This window comes from Carettochelys insculpta, chromosome 22, assembly GCF_033958435.1.
Source record: "Carettochelys insculpta isolate YL-2023 chromosome 22, ASM3395843v1, whole genome shotgun sequence".
NCBI lineage: Eukaryota > Metazoa > Chordata > Testudines > Carettochelyidae > Carettochelys > Carettochelys insculpta.
This window is the reverse complement of record NC_134158.1, coordinates 8,088,459-8,106,993: the sequence shown is the minus strand read 5'-3', so window position 1 is coordinate 8,106,993 and position 18,535 is coordinate 8,088,459. Positions and strand designations below refer to the sequence as shown.

General features: G+C 55.8%; 1 protein-coding gene across 4 annotated transcripts; it reads right to left on the bottom strand.

Annotated features, from left to right (window-relative positions):
• Positions 1 to 164: 164 nt before the first annotated feature.
• Positions 165 to 18,535, bottom strand: LOC142024814 (uncharacterized). Of its 4 annotated transcripts, XM_075017070.1 has the most exons (6): positions 18,321 to 18,535; positions 17,648 to 17,733; positions 16,484 to 16,610; positions 15,483 to 15,596; positions 11,657 to 12,675; positions 165 to 2,570 (listed from the first exon to the last, which is right to left on the bottom strand). In XM_075017070.1, the coding sequence occupies exons 2-6, from the start codon at positions 17,669 to 17,671 to the stop codon at positions 1,380 to 1,382; spliced, it is 2,475 nt and encodes an 824-aa protein (XP_074873171.1). In that variant the 5' UTR covers positions 17,672 to 17,733; positions 18,321 to 18,535; the 3' UTR covers positions 165 to 1,379. The 4 variants fall into 4 exon arrangements, with proteins under 4 accessions (XP_074873171.1, XP_074873169.1, XP_074873170.1 ...); XM_075017068.1 differs by lacking the exons at positions 11,657 to 12,675; positions 15,483 to 15,596; positions 16,484 to 16,610; positions 17,648 to 17,733; positions 18,321 to 18,535 and adding exons at positions 3,318 to 3,440; positions 5,353 to 5,485 and having other exon boundaries at positions 165 to 2,851; XM_075017069.1 differs by lacking the exons at positions 11,657 to 12,675; positions 15,483 to 15,596; positions 16,484 to 16,610; positions 17,648 to 17,733; positions 18,321 to 18,535 and adding exons at positions 3,318 to 3,440; positions 3,720 to 4,213 and having other exon boundaries at positions 165 to 2,851.

Genomic DNA, 18,535 nt, shown 5'->3' with positions numbered 1-18,535 from the left:
TACGTGAGCCTCGGCCTCCCACAGTAGCTGCGGCAATGCCCAAGTATCACATTTAACCTGCCCCCCCCCCAATTAGCAGCTGAGTGTCACCTTTCTATTGCCTCCCCCCCGGCCCCCCCCGCCCACTGGTCCTCTATCAGAACAAAAAAAGCAGTCCTGTAGCCCTTTCAAAACGAACACAATAATTTATTAGGTGATGAGCTTTCATGGGGCAGACCCACTTCTGCCCCTCGAAAGCGCATCACTTCATGAAGTGTTAGACTACCGCCTAACCCGGCGACCTCTCTCTGTCCCTGTGCCTGTATGTCACACGTGGCCTGTTCCTGCACACCATTACCTGGGAGTCACATTCATACTATTCCGCTCCCCACCGTTGGCATCCCAATGTCACATTTATGCTGTTCCCATATCCCATTTCCCCCAGTTGGCATCCCAGTGTCACATTTATACTAGCTCCTCCCCACCCGCCACCTCCCAGTTGGCATCCCAGTGTCCAGTTTATATGGTTCCCTCACCACACTGGCCTTCCCATGTGTCACATTTATACCATTCCCCCCCAGTTGGCATCCCAGTGTCACATTTATACTGTTCCCTCATCCCATTGGCCTCCACGTGTCATATTTATACTATTCCCCCGTGGTTCACGTCAGTCACACTAATACTGTTTCCTGGCCCCATTGACTCCTACGTGTCACATTTATAGTCTTCCCACCACTCAGCATCCAAGTATCACATCTATACTCTTCCCCCGCACTCAGTTAGCATCCGAATATCACATTTATACCATCCCCTCCACCATCTTAGCCTCCATCGGTGACATATATACCACTCCCTCATCCCAACAGTCTCCTTGTCACATTTATAGGGCTCCCCTCACTCAGTTAGCACCCGTGTCACCTTTATACCATTCCCCTCACTCAGTTAGCATCCAAGTGCTACATTTATGCTGTTCCCCCAGTTAGCATCCGAGTACCCCATTCATACTGTTCCCTTCACTGTTAGCATCTGTGTCACATTTATAGTGTTCCCCCCGAGTTGTGTCACATTTATACTGTTCCCTTCACTCCGTTAGCACCCGAGTGCCCCATTTATACTGTTCCTCCTGCTCAGTTAGCTTCCATGGGTCACATTTGTACCGTTCCTTCACGCCTTTGGCCTCCATGTGTCACATTTATACTATTCCCCCGTTGGCATCCCAGGGTCACATTTATACAGTTCCCTCACCCCGTGAGCTGCCAAGCCTCACATCTGTGCTGTCTCTAGGCTGTCAGCCTCCAAACATCACATTTGTACCACTGCTGCCCCATGGTGAGCCTCCAACTGTCACGTTTCTCCCACTCCACCTCTTGGCGCCCTCAGCGCCCAGGCCACGCATCCCCTCAGGGCTCCTCCTCCCCGTGGCTTTTCTGGTGTTTGCTGAGGTTGGCCCGCCGGGTGAAGCCCTTCCCACACCGGGCGCACTTGTAGGGCTTCCCGCCCGCGTGGGTCCGCTGGTGGAGGACGAGGTCGAGCGTGAGGCCGAAGGCCTTCCCGCACTCGCTACACTGGTGGGGCCGCTTGCCCAAGTGGCTGCGCTGGTGCTTGGTGAGGTGGGAGCTCTGGCTGAAGGCCTCGCTGCACTCGGGGCACTTGAAGGGCTTCTCCCCCGTATGAATGCGCCGGTGCCGCTCCAGGTGGGAGGCCCAGGCAAAGCCCTTCCCGCAGTCCTGGCACTTGTAGTTCTTCTCGGCTGCGTGGCCCTCCTGGTGGGCCAGGAAGGCGGCGTTGTCCCCGAAGCGCTTGCCGCAGTCCCCGCACTTGTAGGGCCGGTCGGGGGAGTGGGTCTTGCGGTGCTGGAGCAGGTGGGCCTTCTGGGCGAAGCGCTCCCCGCAGCTGGGGCAGGGGAAGGGCCGCTCGCCCGTGTGGACGCGCCGGTGCCGCTCCAGGTGGGAGGCCCAGACGAAGCCTTTGCCGCAGTCGCCGCAGCGGTGGGCCCGTTCCCGCCGGTGGGAGCGCTGGTGCCGGAAGAGGGCAGGCCCGGCCCGGAAGGATTTCCCGCAGTCGCCGCAGCGCAGCGGCTTTTTGCCCAGGTGGGTCCGTTTGTGGCGGGCCAGGTCAGAGCCCTGGCAGAAGCTCTTCCCACAGTGCGGGCAGCGGTAGGGGCGCTCGCCTGTGTGGCTGCGCCGGTGCTTGGCCAGGTGGGAGCTCTGGCTGAAGGCCTCGCCGCACTCCGGGCACTGGAAGGGCTTCTCGCCCGTGTGGATGCGCCGGTGCCGCTCCAGGTGGGAGGCCCAGATGAAGCCCTTGCCGCAGTCCTGGCACTTGTGGGGCTTGTCGGCCGCGTGGCCCTGCTGGTGGGCGGCCAGCTCGTCGGGCCGGGCGAAGCGTTTCCCGCAGTCCCCGCACTTGTGGGGCCGGTCGCTGGTGTGGGTGCGGCGGTGCTGCAGCAGGTGGGAGCTCTGGCTGTAGCTCTCGCCGCACTCGGGGCAGCGGAAAGGGCGCTCGCCCGTGTGCACCCGCCGGTGCCGCTCCAGGTGGGAGGCCCAGATGAAGCCCTTGCCGCAGTCCTGGCAGCGGAAGGGTTTGGGGCGCTCCTTGGACGGCTCGTGCTGCTGCCGGCGCCCCCCCGCCGCCCCGCACGTGAGGTTCTTCCTGCAGTCCCCGCAGCGAGTCTGGGCCGCCTGGGGCTTCCTCAGGCCCCGGCCGTGCTGGGTAGCTTTGTCGTGCTTCTTCCCCGGCTGGACTTTCTTCTGCGCGTCGGAACCTGCCGGGCTCTGAGACGCTCGTGGTGACAGCTCCTCGGAGCCTTCCTCCTCCTCCTCCTCTTCATCGGCATCTTCCTCCTCCTCGTTGTCACTCACCAAGCCATCAGCTGTGGGGACAAAGGGAGAGAGGGTCCAGGCATGAGACACTCCCTGCACTGGGGTGCGCTGGGGAAGGAACCTGAACTTTCCCAGAGAAAAGGAAGGAAGGGGCTTCTCCAGCCCATCCCAGCCCACGTGCTCAGCTTATAGGGAACACTCCGTCCAACCCCGCGTCCTTTCCACTTATCCAGCTCCTGGTTATTTCCCGCTGCTCCTTAATCCTACACCAGCTCCTCAGTTTGTCCTTTGCCATCAGCCCAGCCTGGTTCTCTGTGGTTATCTCCTTAGGATTCACAAAAGGCTTAATACCAGGAATTCCAGCGGCACAGGAAAGAAATTGCTCCCTCATATTTATATTGCCCGGCTGCAGCTCCCTGGCTTTTTAATCCCTGACATCCTGTCTACGTGGCGAGGGGGGGAAAGGAGCAGATCCAGGCAGAGAGAAGAGAAGGGAGAGATGGAACTTCTCCTCACCCAGGGACATCAGGGTCTCGTAGCTTTCCTGCATGACGTCCCGGTACAGGGCTCTCTGCCGCGGATCCATCATCACCCAGGGCTCCATGGCAAACCAGCTGCCTCTTCTAACGTCACCGGCGGCTGTAACGACACCGACACGCATCCCCTGTAGCTGCTGCCTCGGTACCGATCCCATTGCAGCTGGTTCCCAGGTCACACCTGCCACGAGCGGCTGGCTCCTTGGAAAAGAAGCGGGAATAGTGCTCCTACCGCTAGGGGTGACTGCATGTCCCGGCACCAGGGGCTTTGTCTTCCCTAACTATCTCCCCCGCCAGCTCTGCCTTCCTCCCTCAAAAAGGTGCCCCACGCCCCTGGCACATTGTCAATTCCATCAGCTTGTCTGGACAGGACTATACACACCTCCTGTCACTCACGGAGGTGATTTTATTGTACCAACGTGACAGCTCTCTCTCAATAAGTCAGGGCCGTGGTTCCTGACCGGAGGTCCACAGAGGTATTGCAGGGGGTCCATGAAAAAAAAAGAGAAATAAAAATGCTCCTAGACAATAAGTGTGCAAGTTACAATCCATGATTACTTTTAAATTCAATCTCTGCCCGTCATGAGATGAATGGCTGCCTGGAAATCTATGCAGTGGTTTCCTTTTTCCTTGAATGACGTGTATGGCGTGGCAATGGTTGGCTTTGATGGGGGACAGGCAGGTTTGGAGGGTGAGTGGGGGTCTGCAGACAGGGTGCGTGGGTGACGGGGGTCCCCACTAGTGAAAAAGTTGGGAATCCCTGGCGTTGAGCATCTTCACCAGACCTGCCACTGTGCGTCTGGAGTAGAGGAGTCCTGAGTCACTTTCGCCAAACCAGTTTCTTCCACCAGGACGAAAGCCACCTAATGTTAAATCCTGCCAGGGCCAGAGTCTCTGAGCCCGGGAAGGAAGCCAAGGAGCTGCAGACAACACAGGGTGAGGACAGAACTGACGTCTCCTCTCTCCACGCCTCACCTGGCTCATGGGGAAGCTTAGACACACAGCCTAGCTAGCTCAGGGGGTAGTGCGTGAGACCCTAAATGCCAGAGTCATGGGTTCAAGCCCCTTGGTGGGGAAGGCTACCTCAGTGGTTTGAGCACAGGCCTGTGAAATTTCAATCCCTTGCAGGGGGAGCAAATAGATTTGGGGGCGGGGGAAAAAAGTGAGGGGCCCTAACAGGCCTTATGGTGTGTACAGGGGCTTGACTCAATGACCTCTGAAGGTCCCTTCCCGCGCCATAGGCTTAAACTCATCTATCAGCCCAGGGGCCTGAGCAGATCCAGCACAGAGAGATTCCCACTGTGACGTGGTCCCAGCTGGACAGCCACTGCTGCCGAGGGGTTCAGCTTACAGGGAACACTGGTGGGCCTCCCTGCAGAAGGGGAGGGCAGATGCAGGGTGGTGGGGTATGGGCAGAGCCAGGCTGCTCACTCTGAATCCAGCAGCAGCTGCCTGTGGGAGGGCGGTGAACTGGAGGGTCTGCAGGCTGGGCTATGGGCTTGGGGAGGGGTGGTAAAGTGAGGGGCTCCCCTTTTCTCACCTGGGCAACAGGCAGCTCCCTAAATATTGTCCTCCCACATCTCCCACCACTGACTCCCTGCCACACTGGGGAGATGCGGGAAGCCCCCAGTCCAGCGCCTCCTTTCCAGACCTAGGGGAATCCTCTAGGCATGGGTCACAGGCGAGACGCCACCCAGAGAGCGCCCCAGAATAACCTCCTGCCCCCCTTCTCCCCAGCAGTCACTCGGGGACAGGGAAGGGGGGCTGGGAGCTGGGACCCCCCCACGGATGGCTCCTGCCCCCCTTCTCCCCAGCAGTCACTCGGGGGGGGACAGGGAAGGGGGGCTGGGAGCCGGAACCCCCCCACGGATGGCTCCTGCCCCCCTTCTCCCCAGCAGTCACTCGGGGGGGGACAGGGAAGGGGGGCTGGGAGCCGGGACCCCCCCCGGGAGCAGCTCTGGGGGCGGGGGGGCAGAGTCACTTCCCGGCCCGGCCGCCCCAAGCCCCCCGCTCACCTGCGGGCGGCGGATGGGGCTCGGGGCCGATCCGGCCGGGTGCGGAGCGCGGGGCTGGATCCGGCCGGGTGCGGGGGTCGCTCTCGGCTGACAATGGAGCGGGGCCGCCCCCTTGCTCGCTCCGGAAGCCCGCGGGCCGGTATCCATCCGGGGCAGCGCAGCTACCAGCGAGCCGCGCCGAGCCGCGCCGAGCTGCAGCCGGAGCCCTCTAGAGGCAGCCGAGGCAGGATCCGGCTTCCCCGGCCCAGCCGCTGCCGACTCATCTCGAGCAAAACCCACCAGAAGTCCTGGGGCACCTTAGAGGCTCATCTCCCTGGACACTCAGGGGCAGATTGAAGGGCCGCGGGCCTGACAAAGTCATGTCGGAGATCAAACGGGGAGAGAGAAATCTCTGGGCTGCAATTTATTTGCAAATTTGACTCCATCAGCCGAGGATTAAGCAGAGACTGGGCGTGGCTCGCAGTTTACAAAAGCAGCGTCCCCATGAGGCGCAGACAATGGCTCACAACCCCCTGTCTGAGCTGACTTGTTTTCTCCTCTTTTGATAAGTGCTGTTGATACTGGGCCATTTCCACCCTGCTGAATAGACCTGGTCGGCTCTGGTCCTCCCTTTTCCTGCGACCCCACTCTTTAAATACCCCTCTGAACCCACCCCCACCCCGCAACTCTTGCATCTGACCAAGCGGGTCTTTGCCCACGAAAGCTGATGCTCCAAAATATCTCGTAGTCTCTAAGGTGCCTCAGGACTTCTGGTTGGTTTTGAAGATGCAGACTGACAGGGCCACCTCGCTGATGCTCATCTGGAGCAAAAAAGCCGCCCAGTAGCACTTTAAAGCCGAACCAAATCATTTATTAGGTGATGAGCTTTCGTGGGACAGACCCACTTCTTCAGCCCACGGCCAGACCAGAACAGACTCAAGATTTAAGGCACAGAGAACCAAAACCAGTAATCCAGGAGGACAAACGAGAACAAAACAATCAAGGTGAGCAAATCAGAGAGTGGAGGGGAAGGTCAAGAACTAGATTGAGCCAAGTATGCAAATGAGCCCCTCTGGTGACTCAGAACATTCCCATCCTGGGTGAAACCACGTGTTAATGTGCCGAATTTGAATATAAAAGCGGATTCCGCAGCCTCTCTTTCCAGCCTGGTGTGAAAGTTCCTCTTCAGTAACATGCAAACTCTTACATCACGAACAGAATGGCCCACTCTCGGCTTCCTCGCTGGTACTGTTCATCTAGAGCAGCGCTTGTCAGCCAGGGGGCCGAGCACCCTTGGGGGTACACCGAGCTCTGACCGTATCTCCCCCACCCAGGTACAGGATGAGGGCAATGATGCTGTCCTGGCCAAAAGGGGACAGATGATCACCCTGTCTGGGAGTCAGGAGGCAGCTGCCCTGTGGGGGCTGTGACCCTGCCGCTGGAGCTCCTGGCTTCCACCAGCTGGGGGGGGGTCACCGTGCTGGTGCTCCGGCTCCTGCCTCCCCCAGCTGGGAAAAGCTGGGGGTCAGCCATGCCACGGTGGGGGAGCTGGGGAAAGCAGCTACGCTGCTGCGCAGGTCCAGCTCCGGCTCCCCCAGCCACAGGAAGCTGGGGGGGCAGCCAAGCCACCATGCGATCTGGTTCCCAGCTCCCCCGGCCGGGGGAAGCAGGCAGAAGCCGCCTGAAAATACGGGGCAATTAGCCCCTTTGGCAAAATACATCCAGACGCCATCCTGGCATCCCAAATACGGAGCTGTCCCGCCGAAACCGGCACGGACGGTCACCCTATCCAGGGGGTGCGTCAGCTCCTCTAGAGACTGGCCTCCGGTTGCAACAGGCTCCGTAAAAAATGCCCATCCAGGCGGTACAATCGAAAAGTTCATTCAGACGCCGACTTGTTCCAACTGCTGAAATGCAGGTACAGCATTCCTAGCCCGAGTCGTTCAGTGGCTAAGACGCGGGGGAGGAAGTCAGCAAGTTTTCAGTAGTGGTTGCTTGGCAGATTTGTGCCTCCACCCCATTTCTCCCGGGGGCAGGCCCTTATTTCAGCTGGCTCGCAGACTCTTCCAAGAAAGCAGGGAAATTGCCCCCTATTTTGTGGGGCTCTGTTCCCCAGCACCCCGTGTCTCAGGGGCAGCCTCTGCTGCCAGGGAGCCCCACTGCCGGGCAGCTGCCTCAGGGCCGCACCCCCACTGCCAGGGAGCTCCTCTGTAGGGAAGCTGCCCCATTCCTTGGCATCCCAAGGTGCCAGCCCCCACTGACTGCAAGCTCTGCCATAGGGCAGCTGCCTTGTTCCCTGGGGCCCCACACCTAGGGGGAGAAGCTCCCAAAGGCAGGGAGCCCCCCCATTGGATGGCTGCCCTGTTCCCTGGCACCCCATGCCTCAGTGAGGCAGCTCCTGCTGTGGGGCAGTTCCTCCGTGGGTAGCTGCCTGCCTGCCACCCACTGGGAGGCTGTGAAGCTCCTATTCTCAGGACACACACCCACCAAGAGGTTGCCAAGCCCTCATCTTCTGCTGCCCCCATCGGGAGGCCCCATTCCCAGCGCCTCACCATAGGGCAGCAGCCTCCATCACCAAGAAGCCCCCGACATGGAAGAGCGTCTCCAGAGGCGAGGATCCCATATATCCCGATGTGGTCCCCCGATTTTGCAAGTCAGTCATTTTTCAGTGAGGTGTGACTCGGTGGGATGCAAAAACCAATCTGACTCCTGCAACAGGTACAGCAATCTGCAAAGGTTGGCCAGCACTTGTCTCAAGGCCTCAGATTGCTTTAGGACCGTGTGTCTCAACCGGCGGCATGTGTTCCCTTAGGGGTATGCAAGCAAAGCCTGGGGGTACCTGTAAATTTTTTAAAAGGGGTGTTTTATATTAAAAAAGGTTCAGAAACACTGATCTAGAGCAGTGGCAGAGAGACAGCTGCGGGAGTCTGTATTCTTGCAAAACAAAAAAGCCGTCAAGTAGCACTTTAACAAAATGATTTTGTTAGTCTTTAAAGCGCTACTTGACTGTTTTTTTGTTTCGATCTAGAGCAGGGGCGAGCAAACCTGTTAACTTGGCCCCCCAGCCTGTCGAATGGAACCCAAACGGGTGGAAATTTTGGTTTTGTTCATATGGAAAAAAAAATCGGCGCACGTAAGAAAATAAATGGGCGGAATGTGCTAAATTGGGCTATAAATGTAAACACACAGACCTAAAACCAGTAGCCCTGTGTCTACACAAGCCCCTTCCTTTCGGAAGGGGCATGTTAATGAGCGGGTTCGAAAGATGCTAATGAGGTGCTGCTGTGAATATGCAGCACCTCATTAGCATAATGGTGGCTGCGGCGATTTGCAAGTGCGGCTTTTCGAATCGCGCGCCACCTATGGAGACAGGGAGCTTCTGAAAGGACCCCCCCCGCCAGTTTTCAAAAGCCCCTTTTTCCTAACACCAGGTAGGAAAAAGAGGCTTTCGAAAACTGGCGGGGGGGTCTTTTTGGAAGGTTCCCGTCTCCACGGGCAGCACACGATTCGAAAAGTCGCACTTTGGAATTGCCGTGGCCGCCATTATGCTAATGAGGTGCTGCATATTTGAACCTGCTCATTAACGTGCCCCCACAGCAGGAAATGCTCCTAACTACAGCCCGTCTCGATAAGAGACAGACACCGCTTTCCTCCAGGGGCCGGTGGGTTGAGAAACCCCCTTCTCCGCTTGCACCAGCGCTTCCCTCACCTGGAAGCAGCCGAGCACCTCTGTTCTCCACTCTGAGCCTCCCTCTCCTCCGGGTGCCTTTGTTTTATTTCCCAGTTCTCTGCCGCTTTCCGTCCCAGGTGAATAAACAACTTCCCTCCCTGAAACTTTTTTGTGCATATCCGAGGCAGTGGTGCAGTTCCTCCAGAGCATTCCCTGGACGATGAATGCTCAGGAGGGATTCAGGGGCTGCCCAGCTGATTAGCAGAGCCCCCACAGCCAGCAGCCTGTGTTTCTACTGCTGGTGCACGTCTCAGTGTGCATAAAATTTATGCTGCACATGGATGGAAAAATGAAAGGGAACCCTGGTCTGGAGCCCTGGTTGCCCGGGGCGGGTAGGGTCATAGAGCCAAGTGCTGGGGAATTAGGGAGGACGTGTTCAGTGGGAGATTATCCTTAGACTCCAAGGCTGGAAGGGACCATTTTGACCAGGTTGGCTGACCTATATCAAAGCAGACCAGTGGATTTCCTGTTTGAAGCAGGGCCTGTCTTTTAGAAAACCCTTCCAGGCTTGATTTAAAAAAAATTTTTTTCCCATGATGGAGACTCCATCATCCTCCTTGGCAAATTTTTCTGACGGTAGATGGTTAAAATGTTTCTCTGTTGCCCATAATTTGTCTAGCTTCAGCTTCCAGCCTGCAGTAGGTAGGGGGAGATGGATTATATATAGGGCAACTGGAAGCTGTGGGAGGAGAGAAAGACAGGGCTTCAGCTTCTGCAGGTGAACTGTGCTACAGCCCTGGTAGGTGGGGGGTTCCCTCCCTTTTTTTTGTTAATCAATGGGTGAAATAAATTTTATGTGCAAATTTGCACACATTTTGGTGTACCACCACTGCAAACAAACGCTGTTCCCTGTGGGTGCTCTGCTAAACAGGTGAGCAGCCCCTGAATCTCTCCTGGGTGGCCACCAAAGCCCTCAGATTACACTGGTGGCTGGAGCAGCACTAACGGATAATAATACGTAGCTCTGCCATAGCACTGGTCATCCAGAGACCTCTGAGCTGATTGAGGTGAATGCTGCAGCTGGGGGAATAGTTTGCCCAGGGTCAGTGGCAAAGCTGGGAATTTGTGAAGGAGAAGCCGGAGAACTATAGACCAGTCAGTCTGACTTTAATACTGGGGAAGCTACTTGAGCAATGTATAAAACATGTTGGCCATGTCTACGCTTAGTAAAAAAACGTCGAAATGGCCATGCTAATGGCCAAATCGAAGAGTACTAATGAGGCACAGCAATGCATATTCAGCGCTTATTAGCCTGCCGCCGGCCACGGCACTTCAAAAGTGCCACGGTTCGCTTGCCTGTGGCTCATCTACACCGGGGTCCTTTTTGAAAGGACCCCAGCAACATCGAAATCCCCTTATTCCTCTCAATGGTAAAGCTCTACCTCTTTGTTTATTTATTAGTGAAGCTCTTATAAGTAGGACTATTAGTGACTTTGAAATCTATCACTGCCACTCGGACCGTACATAGAGGTCAAAAGATCAAATTTCAGCATTCCGACTCAGAAGGGTTGCAGACCCCTGCTCTAGACTGAGAGTTCTCTGATGTTCAGGAAAGTTAATCTGTGGAACCCCTTGCCAGAGGATGTTGCGAAGACCAGGAGGCTATCAGGGTTTGTAAAAAGCACTAAATAAATTCATGGAGGATAGGTGGCTATTAGCCAGGATGGGCAGGGATGGTGTCCCTCGCCTCTATTAGTCAGGAGCTGGGAATGGGCAGCAGGTAATGGGGTCACTTGATGATTCTGTGCGCTGTTCATTTGCTCTGGGAAACTGGCATTGGCCACTGTTGGAAGAGAGGACGATGGGCTTTGGACTAACCCAGCGCGGCTGTTCTGCGTGAGACTGAGTTGCAATTGGAGCTTCACCCACAGCTGAGGCATTTACCGGTTCTCGCTCCCATCCGTGTTCCCTGTCAGCTTAGGCAGCCACTCAGGAGACTGAGAAGCCGCCTAGCTGATTAGCAAAGCTAGGTTTTGGGTTTTTTTTTAAATACTAGTGTTGCACGTTTGCACACGTCTTGGGGCACGTCAGAATAGTATTCTGCTCAGGGCTGGAAAGAATCTGCATGTGCAGAGGTCTGCGACCTGCAGCTCTGGAGCGGCATGCGGCTCTTTAAGGATTTCTTTGTGGCTCCTGAGGCTATAATAGCAAAGAGGACAAAAAAATCCCTCCTGATTATTTTCGATAAACGGCGAACGTCTAAAAGCCCAACAATGAACAACTCCTATCTAAACAGCAAACCCTATGTGGTCTCCAGGCATTGGATAACTCCCACTTTAATATGTGCAGTGCATTGTGGGCTAAGATACCGTCTCTGCGTTTTGATCGTGTTGCTAATAAAGTTGATTTTGAAAAGGAAAAGGAATATGGCGACGTTCCTGCTGGGAAGGGCGACACGCATTTTAAGAAAGAAAACGGAAATTAAATGTTTCATAAAAGTCTGGCTTGGTGTTATTTATTAAGGACCGTCTTGTATTCACATGCACTGAGGCTCTCAAATGACTGAGTTTGTTTAACCACATTCTAAAAAATGGCTCCTCTTGCTAGTTTGGCTGCCGACCCCTGTGCACGCGGGTGGAAAAGATTGGCAAGAACTCGGTCTCTCGTGTGCACTTTCTGATGCGTGATGAGATGGGAGCTGCGGCCAAAGCTTCTCCCACACTCAGGGCATTTATAGGGTCTCTCCCCTGTATGGACTCTCCGGTGGGCAATGAGATTGGAGCTGCCACCGAAGCTCTTGCCGCACTTGAGGCATCTATAGGGTCTCTGCCCTGAGTGGACGTTCAAATGGGCCATGAGGTGCGAGCTGCAGCTGAAGCTTTTCTCACAGTCGAGGCATCTATAGGGCCTCTCGCCCGTATGGACTCGCTGGTGGGCGTTGAGGTGCGAGCTGCAGATGAAGCTGGCCCCACAGTCCAGGCACTTATAGGGTCTCTCTCCCGTATGGACTCTCTGATGCGCCATGAGATATGAGCTGCAGCTGAAGCTTTTCCCGCACTCCCGGCACGTATAGGGTCTCTCTCCCGTGTGGACGCTCTGGTGGGCGAGGAGGTTGGAGCTGCGGCTGAAGCTTTTCCCGCACTCGGGGCACTTGTAGGGCCTCTTCCCCGTATGGACGCTCTGATGCGCGCTGAGGTTGGAGGCGCGGCTGAAGCTTTTCCCGCACTCGGGGCATCTATAGGGCCTCTCCCCCGTATGGACTCTCTGGTGCGCAATGAGGTTTGAGCTGCGACTGAAGCCTTTCCCGCACTCAGAGCATTTGTAGATTTTCTCTCCCTTGGGGTTTCTCCGACGTGCCGTCAGCTTTGGAGTCCCATCGATGTTCTGCCCACGTCCAGGTGGATTCTCTTCACGGCAGATCCTGGAGAGGATCACACTTCCACTCAGGTTATTGAGAGTTTCCTCTCGGAGCATGGGATTATTCCCTCTTTCCCCTGGGTGCTCTCCCTGCAGCCTCTCAGGTCTGGTCTCACTCTTGCAGGTATCTCCCTCCTCTGGACTCCGGGCAACACCCCCTTCACATCTTCCCAGTAAAGTCCCCTGCAGTTCTGCTGGCTCATCATCTTTCTGTTCAGGACTCTCATCCTCATTTTTGACCCCCAAACCGTCACCTGCTGGGGCAGAGAGAAAATCCAGACGTTAGTATGACGTTATTGGATTTTTAAAATAGACATGAGAACCATTATGGTAACTACTGTATTAAGTTTCCACCAAATCTTGTGCCAAGGGGACAAAGTGAGGAGTCTGACAGCTGGTGATTGGCTGAATCTGTTTATGCTGCTTATCGGTCTGTCTCATTTTAGTGTGTGAAGTTATGCGAGTGTCTCTGACCTTGTATTAGAAAGGCTAAAGCGCTAAGATTCACAATAGGGTCACCGCCCAGTCAGGTGAAGGTGGGGCTGAACAAAGAAAGAGTCCCATCAGACTCCGACTCACGGCTCAGGAATGTTGTTCGGATATTTTGTCTAACCGCTTGGCCAACAGCAGAATCATAGAACTGGAAGGGACCTCGAGAGACCACTGAGTCCAGTCCCTTGCCCTCATGGCAGGACCAAGTACCATCTAGACCATCTCCGATAGGTGTCTGTCTCACCTGCTCTTAAATATCTCCAGCGATGGAGATTCCACAACCTCCCCAGACAATTTATTCCACTGTTTGACCACGCTGACAGTTAGGAACTTTTTCCTAATGTCCAACCTAAACCTCCCTTCTTGCAATTGATGCCCATTGCTTCTGGTCCTATCCTCGTAAGCCAAGAAGAATAATTTATCTCCCTTCTCCTTATAGGTACCTGTAAACTGTTACCGTGTCCCTTTTCTAAACTAAACAAGCCCATTTCTTTTAGTCTTTCCTCACAGGTCATGTTCTCTAGACTTTTAATCATTCTTGTTGCTCTTCTATGGACCCTCTCCACATCCCTCTTGAAATGTGGTACCCAAAACTGGACACCATACTCCAATGCACCAAAGAAGGATGGACAGGTAGCCTGATGAGGTGCTTCCCCATTGTGTACGTGACTACAAGGAGGGTTTTCCCTCCAAGTGGGCAAGTCCGTAAAAATGACGAGAAGTCCTGTGGCACCTCACAGACTAACAGATCTGTTCGTCTATAAGGTGCCACAGGACTTCTTAGCTGCGTCTACACGTGCACGCTACTTCGAAGTAGCGGCACTAACTTCGAAATAGCGCCCGTCGCGGCTACACGCGTCGGGGGCTATTTCGAAGTTAACTTCGACGTTAGGCGGCGAGACGTCGAAATCGCTAACCTCATGAGGGGATCGGAATAGCGCCCTACTTCGACATTCAACGTCGAAGTAGGGACCGTTAGACGATCCGCGTCCCGCAACGTCGAAATTGCCGGGTCCTCCATGGCAGCCATCAGCTGGGGGGTTGAGAGATGCTCTCTCTCCAGCCCCTGCGGGGCTCTATGGTCACCGTGGGCAGCAGCCCTTAGCCCAGGGCTTCTGGCTGCTGCTGCGGCAGCTGGGGATCCATGCTGCAGGCACAGGGTCTGCAACCAGTTGTCAGCTCTGTGTATCTTGTGTTGTTTAGTGCAACTGTGTCTGGGAGGGGCCCTTTAAGGGAGCGGCTTGCTGTTGAGTCCGCCCTGTGACCCTGTCTGCAGCTGTGCCTGGCACCCTTATTTCGATGTGTGCTACTTTGGCATGTAGACGTACCCTCGCAGCGCCTATTTCGATGTGGTGCCGCGCAACGTCGAAGTTGAACATCAACGTTGCCAGCCCTGGAGGACGTGTAGACGTTATTCATCGAAATAAGCTATTTCGATGTTGGCTTCACGTGTAGACGTAGCCCTTGTCATTTATCCAGGTGCAGACTAACACGGCTACATCTCTGATACTTAAGCCCATCAAAGGAACCCTGGCAGTCACCATTTTATCCTCAATCTTCAGTATCCAGCCAGCAAACCTCTATCTTGTCTCCGATCTCCAGGCTGCAGTTGGACTGAGCCATGAATGGGCTGGGGACCCATTTACCAAAATAAAGTACTTCCAGAGACTTTTAAGATAGCAGCCTGTACCACCTGCTGCAGCCTGCATCACGAGATTTATGACTGATGTATGTCATTTGACCATTTTAACAATTTTTCTCTCACCCTTTTCTTTCTTTCTTTCTCTTTAGATTTTAGATTCTAAAGGTTTGGCCCAGCATCCCCATTTTGGGTAAGATCTAAGTAGATATTGACCTGGGAATGTGGCTGGTCCCTTTAGGGGCTGGAAAGACCTGTGTGGATTTGGTGAGGTTGGTTTTCGTAACCTCTCACCTGTGTCAGGAGGGACACTGGTTTGGGGCACCGGGGAAGCTGGAGAGACTGAGGGATTTTGTTGTGTAACCCCTTGCTGGCCAGGAAGGCAGCAGACGTGCTTTTTCTGGCTGGTTTGGTTTGCCTTGTAGAGGAAGAAACCAGTCTGAGGCTGTATGTGGCCTGGTTTTAAGCCATTTGCCTCGGTCTGGTTCTCTTAGCAGTGCCTGGGAAACCTTCATATACTTACAGTGAGTCCTCCTCTGAGCCAGTGAGAAGGGGAAATGTCAGGAAGAGGCTCAGGGTGGAACAAACCGGAATCTCTCTTGGGGAGATAGGAAAGAGAGGTGCCATGAGTACTGTCTGATGGAATCTCCATCCCTAGAGGTTTTTAAGTCCCAGCTTGACCAAGCCCTGGCTGGGATGATTTAGTTGGGGTTGGTCCTGCTTTGGGCAGGGGGCTGGACTCCATGACCTCCTGAGTTCCCTTCCAGACCTAGGATTCTATGCCATGAGGATACATGGACACCTGCTGGGGACAGTCTTAGACCTGGGTAAGGTGAGGCAGAAAGCCAAGAGCTTGCAGGCCCTTTGTGGGAATCCCACCAGTGTGCGACAGTGACAAGTGGTTTTTCAAAATCCTTTTAACTAATTCCTCACCTGAGCTGAGGTCTCTCAGGATCTCCCTTTCCGCACAGACCCACAGCTCTGTGACCCACGGGTCTTCCCCTTGCTCCAGCTGGAAAATCACCTCTGGTACGAGAATGGGACATCCTGCTCCCAGGAAAGAAAAGAGAGAAAACCAGGGTCTTACAGTTACTCAGAAACACGGATGTGTCCAGATGTACCGGGTGGGAGAATGGCCCTGTATCCCTCCAACAAATGGGGGAAATGGTCCAGGGAACCATTTGGGGAGGTCAGATGGCATCTGAGAAAACTGCAGTTTCCTTTGTAGGTGATTCAAAGATCTCCAGACGGAAGGATTTTAAGAATCGGGCATAGAATAAGGCTCTGTTCAACCCCTTACTCCTTTGCAAGCCTTCTGAGACCTTCCAAGGCACACAGCCTGTCCTGGGAAGAGTGGGACACACTGGGGCATCTCTTCACTACATGGAAGATCAACCTGGTCAGGGTGGATCTTCCGGGGTTCGATTTTGCACATCTAGTAGACACACAAAATCGATCCAGGGTCGGCAGTCGACCCCTGCACTCCTCAATATCGCCAGGAGTAAGTGAGGTTGAGGGGAGAAGCCCTCCCGTTGACCTCCCCTTTTGAGGCCAGGTAAGTCAATTGTAGGTAAGTCGATTCTGGCTACGCAATTGCTGTAGCTGTAACTGCACATCCACAATTGACTTCCATGTCTACTGTAGGCTTGGTCTAAATCCTGGCATGCAAGAACGAGCCCATGTTTCAAAAGACAAGGACAATATTCCACCCATTGCCCCCTGGGGTGGGGACAGACTAACATCTCCACCTGGTCTCCAAGCTGCCTCTTCCCTGGAAGGGCTGTGGAGGAGACAGGCTGTTTCCCAAGCAATTTGGGGACTATTGGGCAAATCCCCCTGAAAACTAGCGGACCAGGAAGGAACCTTGACAACAAGCTGATTTTGGCTTGATCGCTGATTTCCCTTCTACAGCCAAAGGGAATGGGATTCCTTACCCAGCGAGGTCACATTCTCATAATTCTCCTGCATGACGTCCAGGTAAAGCTTTCTTTGACGTGGGCCGAGCATAGCCCATTCCTCCTCTGTGAAATACACAGCCACCTCCTCGAAGGTCACTGGCCCCTGAAACACAGAGCGCTACGACTGACTGGGTGAAATGCTTTGGTCAGGTCGACGAAACGGGTAAGTGGAGCCCACTGAGGAATCTCTCTGATGCCCCCTTCTGCTGTCTAGACGCATCTCAGTTTAAAGGGAGCTACCTCCCCGCAGAGGGAGCAGCTTGTGGTGCCCCACTGAGAGAGGCAGTGCCACGACTGGTGGTACCCCACTGAGAGAGGCAGTGCCACGACTGGTGGTACCCCACTGAGAATGGCAGTGTCGTGACTGATTAAGCCCCTGTGAGAATTCGGGGATGAAACGGCCTCTGAATGGGGAGAGATTCATCAGGCTGGGACTTCTCGGCTTGGGAAACAGACAGCTAAGGGTGGGGATGTGATAGAGGTCGATAAAAGCTTGACTGGTGTGGAGGAAGTAATTCAGGAAGTGTTATTTCCTCCTTCCCATAACTCAAAAATTAGGGGATCGCCCAAGTAAATGAATAGGCAGCCGGGGAAACAGACTCAAAAGGCAGTGTATCTTCAAGCAATGCACAGCCAACCTGTGGAACTCCTTGCCAGAGGACGTCGTGAAGGACAACTCAATAATGAGATGGAGAAGAGAGCTAGATAAGTAGCCGGGGCGGGCAGGGATGGTGTCGTTGGCCTCTGTTTGCCAGAAGCTGGGAATGGGCAACAGGTGGTAGATCACTTAACGATGCCCTGTGTGGTTCATTCCCTCTGGGGCAGCTGGCACTGGCCCGTCAGAAGGCAGGACACTGGGCGAGACAAACCTCTGATCTGAGACATTGTCACCCTTCTTATGTTCTTTTTCTGGTCCATCCTCTATGGACGCCTGCGATCGGCACATCCCGGGTTTTGTGTCCTCACCTGGGGAAAGCTCCCCACCTCCTGCGGGGGATGTGACTGGATTCCAGACCCCACGTGCACAGAACCCAGCCGAGATTTCATTTCCTCTGCTCCTCCCGATCGGCTTTCCCTGACCCACCCCCCCACGGATTTCCTCCAGACCAGACCACCGGCAGCTACGGGCCCATCTCCTACCTGAGCCGGTTCCCCAGCAGCCATGCCCCCAGCCTGGGCGGATGGATGGGACTGCCGGCATCAAAGCTTGGCCATGGATCTGCAGCCTGTCAGGGCGAGACGCGCAGGGGGGGAGGTTTCAGAAGGGGCTTTAACAGCTGTCACACCCCCATGCCCCCCGCTCCGGCTCCTTTCCCTGCATACAGGGGATGTCGCCTCTGCCAGGCTGGGGCAACACTGGGTGACCTTATTACCCCGGGGGCCAGACGCTGCCTTTGAATTTACACCCAACCGACCGCCCCAGGAGTGCGCCAGGCGCCCTAGTGTCCAGCCCCAGCTCCGGCCCCCTGGCACCGCCTTGGCCGGGGACGCACCGGGCTTCGCATGGCCTGGCACGTGTCACTGCTTTGCCCCCTCCGCGGTGGGGCCGGTCCGGGCCCCTGGGCTGTGGGAAACCCGCCATCGACCCACCGCAGCCCGGCCCGTCTCTGGGGCTCCCCAAAGGGATTCACCCCCCCCCCCGCGCCCCCAGCCCCGAGGCTGCAGAGGGAGGGAGCCACCCCCCTGCGCCCCCGCCTGGGGCTTTCCCCGCAGCCTTGCGCGCTGCGCCCCGGCCCCAGCGCGGCGAGCCCGGGGCTGATCCCCGCCGGGCGCAGAGCGGGGGGTCCCCCGGCTGCAGCCGCCGCGTCCTCACCCGCTGCTCCCCGCTCCCCTGCCCCGGGGCTGGCTCCGTCTCCCCGCCCGGGCGCGTCCGGCCAGCCGGGGCTGCAGCCCGGCCGGGTATCCGGGGGCACAGGAAGGGGCTGGATCAGCGGAGGCTCCTCCTGGTCCCCGCCACTTCCAGCCCCGGCTGCGCGGGGGGCGGCCCCGGGCAGCCGCGGGGGAGCCCCGGTTGGGGCGCAGGGCTGG

Excerpts from the sequence above, each read along its gene's own strand:
- LOC142024814 (XM_075017070.1), bottom strand. The coding sequence starts at position 17,671 with ATGGCTGCTGGGGAACCGGCTCAG. Across the intron at positions 16,611-17,647 it reads CTGCTGGGGAACCGGCTCAG|GGGCCAGTGACCTTCGAGGA; the intron begins GTAGGAGATGGG and ends TCTGTGTTTCAG. Across the intron at positions 2,571-11,656 it reads AAGTGCACACGAGAGACCGA|CGCCCCAAACCCTTCCGCTG; the intron begins GTTCTTGCCAAT and ends CCGTCCAAGGAG.